General features: G+C 35.1%; 2 protein-coding genes across 2 annotated transcripts; both read left to right on the forward strand.

Moving 5' to 3' along the window:
* The first annotated feature begins 3063 nt into the window (after nucleotides 1-3063).
* LOC113289570 (chitin elicitor-binding protein-like) lies at nucleotides 3064-4871 on the forward strand. The gene is made up of 3 exons (XM_026538857.1): nucleotides 3064-3801; nucleotides 4148-4240; nucleotides 4589-4871. Exons 1-3 carry the CDS (start codon nucleotides 3153-3155, stop codon nucleotides 4747-4749), a joined length of 903 nt encoding a protein of 300 aa, XP_026394642.1. The 5' UTR covers nucleotides 3064-3152; the 3' UTR covers nucleotides 4750-4871.
* A 253-nt stretch (nucleotides 4872-5124) lies between these two features.
* LOC113289569 (lysM domain-containing GPI-anchored protein 2-like) lies at nucleotides 5125-7038 on the forward strand. The gene is made up of 4 exons (XM_026538856.1): nucleotides 5125-5860; nucleotides 5986-6136; nucleotides 6363-6580; nucleotides 6701-7038. Exons 1-4 carry the CDS (start codon nucleotides 5209-5211, stop codon nucleotides 6805-6807), a joined length of 1128 nt encoding a protein of 375 aa, XP_026394641.1. The 5' UTR covers nucleotides 5125-5208; the 3' UTR covers nucleotides 6808-7038.
* Nucleotides 7039-8001: the final 963 nt, after the last annotated feature.

Raw genomic sequence — 8001 nt, forward strand, 5'->3', positions numbered from 1 at the left:
GGGACGGAGTAAAATTTGTCCCTTGGATCTGATGATCTCAAAATTCAACCGTTAGATCATGTTATATTTTGGTGTCTGCACACGGGAACTTAAATGTAATAAAAAGAAATGCGGGGACTTCTAACAGAATAAAGATAAACACGGGGACTTCTAATAGAATAAAAGGTAAACATAATGCACATGGACCTAAACGTAATAAATTAATAGGAACGTGGGTATTTGTAATAGATAATAGGTAAATTAGTGTATTTAAAAATAAAATTTCTAATTGAAAACATGAACACGTGCACTCTACTTGTATAATTAATTAAATCAATGGTATTATTTAAAGAATAAAAATAGGAAAATGTGTTTTAGAAACCCAAAATAAAAATATCTTTTATAAATCAGCGGATCTCCCAAGACTCCCAAAATCCTCAACTTTTGTTATATATACTCTAATTAATTATAAAGGATGAGACTTGTTCTTTTGAATCAAAACAAAACAACAAACGGAAAGAGAACGAGAACAAGTTGAAAACAAAAACACTACACTAGAGTGAAAGAAGTGCAATACATGAGGAGAGGTTTGGAGGAGTCCACGCAGTATAAAAATGTTTTAGCAGCGGGTGTCGTCCGAGATCATGGGCCATATCATGGCATCTCAGTTAATGAATGAGTACGTGACCGAGTTGGAGCCTTGACAAAGAGCTTGAATATCCTCTTAAAGACGCATGATTTTCCATCAGAGATAATTTGAGCACAAAGAGAAGATGCAGCTGTGAGAATTGATGAGTTACAATCTCTGGCAACAACAACAGTAGACTTATAATCATGAACAACTCCATTGATATTCAACTTCATTGTACCATTTTTAGGAGGCCTCCAATGGGGTTGAGGACATCTGGACATGAATTAAGAACATGCTCCACTTTATCAAATTGGTAATAGTCACTAAAACGAGTATAACCTTTGTATAAAATCTGATGAATGGTAAGGGGTGAGACTTGAACCCTTTTCAATGTTGGAGGCCCAAAATCCTACCACCACTCCAATTTTCTAAGTTTGACAGAATGCTACTACAAAATATATTTAAGCATATACAGTATATCCCAACACCATGAATTTTTTTTTCATGCGATCAACTTAAATGTAATAGAAGGAGGACATGAACAATCTTATATGGACGTTATATGACAAGATTTGACCCAATTTTTCTTTAGAATCCAAACATCAATGAATTTGAAGTCAATACTTTGGTGATGCGTTCTTCTAATGTAACTCGATAGTCCTAAAGAAAAAGGTGCAACCCGAGACGTATAACACCGCCCATCTACCACTTTAAAAATCAATCAGTTAAAATTAATGGTCGAAATTAAAATTGGTAGACAATGAGGTTTATTATCTCGAATTGTGTTCATATTTAGTAGAAAATCTAGAATTTAATAGGAGGAACATATTCATCAAAATATTAGCTGAATTTAATAAGAGGAACAATATAAGCTGAGTACTAATAACTTATGTTTCCTTGGTTTTTCTCAATTCCAATTATTGCATTCAACATAAATTTTCTTAAAAGAAAGGATCCTAGAGTAAGATTTTCTAAGCCAGGTTATCATCATAAGTAACTTTATAATGGGTAGCCAAACATTTTTAAAAGTTCATTCATTTAACATTTAACATTCTTCTTGTTCAATAATTGATGTCCACTCAAAGTTAATGGAATCAAGATAAGCGAGCATAAATGAAGTCATGGATCCACAAATCCAAAAGGGAATTCTGTTAATAGCAGAAACATGACATGCTCTTGATTAAATTGTTCTCCTGACCTAATTACCATATCAAATCCAAAATTTTAAGGGATGAAAATTCAAAATAGTCCAACTGAAGAACTAAAATAGCATATGAATTGGTGGTATACATTGCTTATAAAAAAAAATTTTAAGAGAAACTCTCTATCCTTTCCCCTGCTCCATTAAGGGATTAAATTTTCTCTCTCTGCCCATATCTGCTAGTGACTGCTATATTCAACCAACAACCACTTAAAATGCTTCACCAAAAAAAAAAAAAAAAAAAACATCTGCACGAAAGGGTCTCGATCTAGAACGTAGATATGATCGTTTCTAACGTCATACTTGAAAATGCATATACGTATTTAGTCGGTCAAAAGCTATGATGCACCGATATTGATACGGGGATACTGATACGGTGACACTGATACGGGGAATTCGTCAATTTTCATAAAATGGAGATAAGGAATACGGAGGGATACGTGTATTTATTAAAAAAATATTTAATATAATAATAATTCATTCTACTAAAAAGTCATAAAATAAAAAAAAATCCAATAGATAATATTTTGAATATTAAAGTGAGCAAACATTAAATTTTAAACATTTTGGGTTTCAGTCTTACTTATGTTAATTGAACGGATAAAATCATATGTACTTCGATTTTCTCTAAACAACATGAAGAACATGACTGCCCAATAAGTTTTAAAGCTAGATTTTTCTAACTCCGTTTTTTTTTTTTTTTGAAACACCATAAATATAAATACTAAGTCTTTTTCTTTATAGTCAACAAGTTATTAGGTTTAGATATAATTATTCGATATATTCATGAGTACAAATATCTATAAATATTTAGATTTTATGTATAAATTTATAAATATATAGATTTTGTATTAAAAAATAAATGTTAGATTATAGGAAGTATCCTCTCATAAAGTATTTGAGAGGTATTCCAGAGTATTCCCTACTTTTTTTTGTAATTTTAAAAAGGTGACACTTTAAATGAAGTATGTGATACACATTCCCAGATATCCGATACTGATAAGGCGTCGATACGGATACGTCACCAATTTTGAAGTATCCCTGCTTCATAGGTCAAAAGTCCGGTTTCGCGTTTAATGGTGTTTGTAGCCAAGTGGTAGGCCTAGCTAGCTGTGAATCTCGTGATTGACCCGTTTGTGTCTTTCTTTAGTCAAGGTCTTCCTTTGTCAACATTCGCCACCGGGATGGACTTTACTACAGTCTCTTTCCCACTTCCTTCTCTGTCTCATCATCATCACTTTTTTTCTCTCCCGCGTCTTTGAATTCTTATCCACCCAACCCCTCTACTATTAATTCAACAACCCATACTGTTAGATCTGTAAACACAGAAACAGAAGCAAGATGTTGAGCAAATTCCTCTCATGTTTCTTACTTGTCTCTGTTCTAATTACGTTTTCATCAGTGAAATCTGATGAAGGTTTCGACTGTAAATCCCCTGCCAAATGTATATCTCTAGCTGGTTATGTATCACCCAACGCTACCACATACTCAAGCATCGCATCTCTTTTCGGGATAACAAATTTGAATTTTTTACTTGGAGCGAATTCTTTACCAATCGGAACGTCACCAAGCAAATCAGTAGCCGCGAAGGAGACTGTCAAAATCCCTTTCCCTTGTTCTTGTAATAATGGTAACGGAATATCTGATAAAACTCCGATTTATAAAGTAAAAGCAGGGGACGATTTAGATCACATCGCCAGGGATATATATTCGTTGTTAATTACATACCAAGAGATCGCTGAAGCTAATGGTATTACTAATCCTGACAAGATTGATGCTGGCCAGAATTTGACTATCCCACTTCCTTGTAGCTGCGATCCTGTGGATGGAAATCCAGTCGTTCATTATGCACACAAAGTGGCTTCTAAAGAAACTTTAGATATGATCGGGAAGCAGTTTGGGGTACCGGAGAAGACTCTATTGGATCTCAATGACCTTGATAATGCTAAAGACCTCAAGGCTGAATCAGTTCTTGATGTTCCATTAACAGGTTTGTTAATCACTAATTACTTTATACTGTTCATTTATTAGACTCAATCTAGTACAATCATTGATAATAGAGGTAGTGAAATTGTTAGCTTTTCACATCACTTGTGAGGATTATTTACGCATGTTTCCTCACAGAAAGAAAAATCCTAAATAGCTTTCAAGGATCCTGTGACTATCTTAGTGGCCGAGGAATATGCGGTTCTTATGTTTAAAATGATTGTGATGTTTAGAGATAAATAACATTGGCAAATATCTGATGATAAACTCCGCCAAACATTCTAGGATTTCATTGTTTCCAAATAGTTTGTAACAGTTTTGCATGACTGACGATCTATTTTGTACCGTAGTTTGTGGGTCTATGGCAAACAAAACTTCGTGGGAATATCTTTCGCTTGGCTCCAACGGGACTTCTATCGGATCCATGGTCAACAAATGCCCTGGTGGGTACTAGTAGTTTGTGTTGTCTTTCTTTACCTAATTGTTTAGGCTTTTTAGCAGAAATAAATCCAAACTTAATCGGAAATGATAAAGCTACGGACCTTTTGTTCCGATGCTAAATCCCGCGTGACACAGATTTTTTAGTGGGTCCAAACCCATCCCTATAATCTCAGGTGGGTCCAAGGGCTGTGTCTGGCGGGCCATAATTTGGGATTCAGAATCGGTGGGTGTATCATCACCCTCAAACTTAATCCACGTGAAAGACCGAGAACACGGAAACCCAGATACTGCTAAATCAAGTCAATGTAGGCGACCTTTTGATCTTTCTAATTAATATTTTTCAATCACAGGTGGGTCACCTCAAGCATCACCATCTGGTCCATCCTCATCTGGTTCATCTCCGTCTGGTCCATCACCATCCGGTTCACCACGTAAAAATTTACAGGGTTGGAATATTTTGTTGCTCACCATGAGCTTGGGCTTACTTCTTTGTAGTTCCCTTCTATATTAGAAGAGTTTTGGTTTCCTCGGCATCTTCCAATAAATTTATTTACTTTCCATATTTATCGAGTGTATTGTATCCGTGAGAAGATGATCTAAATTTAAATATGCGCTTTTCTTTTTCATTTTTACCTCCTGTACATGCTCCTTAAAATGAAAATCCTGAAAGTTATACACGAAAAACTAAGACACTAGTCTGTGGGATGTGGTGAACGCACTCTTTTTTCGCTGCCTAGTAATAGTATGCGCAGGCGTAATTGACCCGTCTATTAATTTAGTCAAAAGTCTTACATTTACCAATTTCAATTTGACCGGACTCTCGCCCACTTCCATCGCTGTCTCACGGCCACTTTCCTTCCGCGTCTTCAATTATTATTTATATAGCTAACTCGTCTATTATTAGCTTAACATTTCATACCCATATCAACTCAAATTTTGACAACCCTACATCAATTAAGACTAAAACAAGATGATGTTCAACAAATTTGTCTTTTGCGTCTTTTTCCTCTCTGTTGCAACTTTTTCTTCAGTGAAATCTCAAGGTTTGGTCTGTAGATCCACTGCAATTTCCAAATGTAAATCTGTAGCTGGTTATGTAGCACCAAACGCTACAACTCTTGCAAACATCACAACTCTTTTCGGAGTAACAGACTTCAATTCGCTCCTCGGAGCTAACAATTTACCGATAGACACACCACAGAGCAAATCAGTGGCTGCTAATGAGACTATTAAAATCCCATTCACCTGTTCCTGTAATAACGGAACAGGAATCTCTGATAGAAGTCCGGTGTATACGGTGAAAGCAGGGGATGGTTTAGATCACATCGCGAGGAATATATTTTCATTGTTAGTCACGTATCAAGAAATCGCCGCCGTGAATAATATTAGTGATGCTAATTCGATTGTACCTGGGCAGTCTTTGCGGATCCCTCTTCCTTGTAGCTGTGATGATGTGGATGAAATTCAAGTCGTTCATTATGTGCACGTGGTGCCTCCCAAAGGAACTTTAGAGATGATTGTCGACGAGTTTGGAGCCACAGAAGAGAGTTTATTGAAACTTAATAACCTTACTGATGCCAAAGAACTTAAAGCGGAATCAGTTCTTGATGTTCCATTGAGAGGTAATTAGTTACTCAATCTTGGTTTAATGGTTGTTTTTTCTGCATACCATTGACTTCAAATTTTCGCAATTCCACTATAGATGCTGTAAGTAGTTTGCTTATTTGGTTGTTATTTGGAAATGCAGCTTGTACGTCTATGGTCAGCAATGCTTCTTCCGATTATCCTTTGCTTCTCTCCGATGGGACTTACACTTATACAGCCAACAATTGTATCAAGTGCACTTGTGACTTAAACAGCCAGAATTGGAACTTATTCCCGAAACCCGACGCTTGGACGTAATTTCCTTATAGAAGCGCATTTTCACTTTATTGTCGAATCTATGCTAGTCTTTGCTATATCCTTTATTTTTAGTCAATAACTGTTTTCCTTTCGAAGTGATACCGAGTATATTTCTTTATTTTTATACCGACTGATATAGAAATGCAGATAGACATGTTAGCTAAATACATTCTACGAGCTGTTTTTATTTTATTTTTATAACATTGATTATGTTAAATTCAGGTTGTATTGTGAGCCTTCGTCTCCCGCAGATGTCAAAGTTCAGAATTGGCAACAATGTCCTTCGTCCCAGTGCACGAATGTATATGGTACTCCACTGGGGAAACAATTTATTGAACTAGGGGCACAAGGAAGCTGCCCAAATTACTGTGCTTACACTGGATATAACAATCAGTCTCGAAGTATCTCTACGACCGTAGCAAATGTATCCGACTGTACCGGTCAGTAGTGATTACCACGTATCCCACTTTGTATTATTATTTTTTCTATTATATATATTTATTCCAGCACAACATTTCCCAAGGTTATATTCATCAGACTTTTCTGATTTAATTTAACAGTATCGCCATGGGTACCATCTGGATCGTCAAAGATGAGTTTGCAGCACTGGAATTTCTTGCGGCTCACGATGAACCTTGGCTTACTGCTTTGTAATGCCCTTATATAGATATCGTATTTGAGACAAAATAAATAATCCAATGGGAAGCAATGTTGCAGTTGAATTTTCTACAGTGGTTTTATAGCCTATGATTCGTTAAATTTATTGATTTATCTAGATTGGATAAAAGTAATAATCATATTTTTATGTATTTGGTTTTGAATGTCAAAATACAATTAAGTGATGTTTGTATAAATTGATATACAAAATTTAACATTTGGAACTTTGGAATTATTTTTTTATAAAAGAGGCAAGCCTAAAACAGAGATTGAGATAGCCGATTTAAGATCAAAACCATTACGGTGTTTACAATTAAACATTATTAAGTGTTGTTAACGGAAAATATAAATTTGTGTAATTATGTTTCACTTATGAACACTGAAAAAGACAATTCTTTCTAATAAAGAGCATTATCAATTAAACATTATTAAGTGTTGTTAACGGAAAATATAAATTTGTGTAATTATGTTTCACTTATGAACACTGAAAAAGACAATTCTTTCTAATAAAGAGCATTATCGTAATGAGTAGAATAATGATGCAATCAATGGCGAATGTGGAAGAGAATTTTGATGTCCCGTAGTATTGACCACCATTAAAACACTCCTCCCAATATTTATATTTTTTCTAAAGTACCTTTTTTTTTTGGATGAAAAGGCAAATTTTATTAATCAAATAACAAAGTACAAGAGATTTATAATCTTATTTTTGACAAAAACATTGGAAATATACTAGATTTTAAAACTCTTTGCTGAATATTGGAGGACATGTGCCTAAGATGCTTTATCCGAGCTTCTTTAGCAATGTAATCCACTACACAGTTATATTTCCTGTTTATATACTTTACCTGGGCCTGTGGAAGATTTTTCAGTATTGAGATAGTTTCCTGAATGGTATTATCCGCGTTTCAAGGTGAATCTTTGCAAGTCTTGTTGATCGTTTCCGCCAGTGTTTTGCAGTCCGTTGCTATCGAGACACTAGATAATATATTTTCACTTAACCATGAGGAGGCTTTTAACAAGGCTTTTGATTCTGCATGAAAAGCTGAGGAGGCCCACTCCGATCCCGCTGCAATATGCATTAAAGATTCATTATCCACTGAGTAAAGTAGAAATGTGTATCCCATCGTTGAATCTTCTTTTTTAAAAGCCGCATCAATAAAGATTATCCAGTCCGTCTTTAAGTCGGACCATCTTTCCTTCG

This window comes from Papaver somniferum, chromosome 6 (assembly GCF_003573695.1).
Source record: "Papaver somniferum cultivar HN1 chromosome 6, ASM357369v1, whole genome shotgun sequence".
NCBI lineage: Eukaryota > Viridiplantae > Streptophyta > Magnoliopsida > Ranunculales > Papaveraceae > Papaver > Papaver somniferum.

What these genes read in the sequence shown, in the direction of transcription:
- LOC113289570 (XM_026538857.1), top strand. Translation starts at nt 3,153, where the DNA reads ATGTTGAGCAAATTCCTCTCATGTTTCTTACTTGTCTCTGTTCTAATT. An exon ending in TCTTGATGTTCCATTAACAG is followed by an intron (nt 3,802 to 4,147) that starts GTTTGTTAATCA and finishes TTTGTACCGTAG; the next exon opens with TTTGTGGGTCTATGGCAAAC. An exon ending in CATGGTCAACAAATGCCCTG is followed by an intron (nt 4,241 to 4,588) that starts GTGGGTACTAGT and finishes TTTCAATCACAG; the next exon opens with GTGGGTCACCTCAAGCATCA.
- LOC113289569 (XM_026538856.1), top strand. Translation starts at nt 5,209, where the DNA reads ATGATGTTCAACAAATTTGTCTTTTGCGTCTTTTTCCTCTCTGTTGCA. An exon ending in TCTTGATGTTCCATTGAGAG is followed by an intron (nt 5,861 to 5,985) that starts GTAATTAGTTAC and finishes TTGGAAATGCAG; the next exon opens with CTTGTACGTCTATGGTCAGC. An exon ending in CCGAAACCCGACGCTTGGAC is followed by an intron (nt 6,137 to 6,362) that starts GTAATTTCCTTA and finishes TGTTAAATTCAG; the next exon opens with GTTGTATTGTGAGCCTTCGT.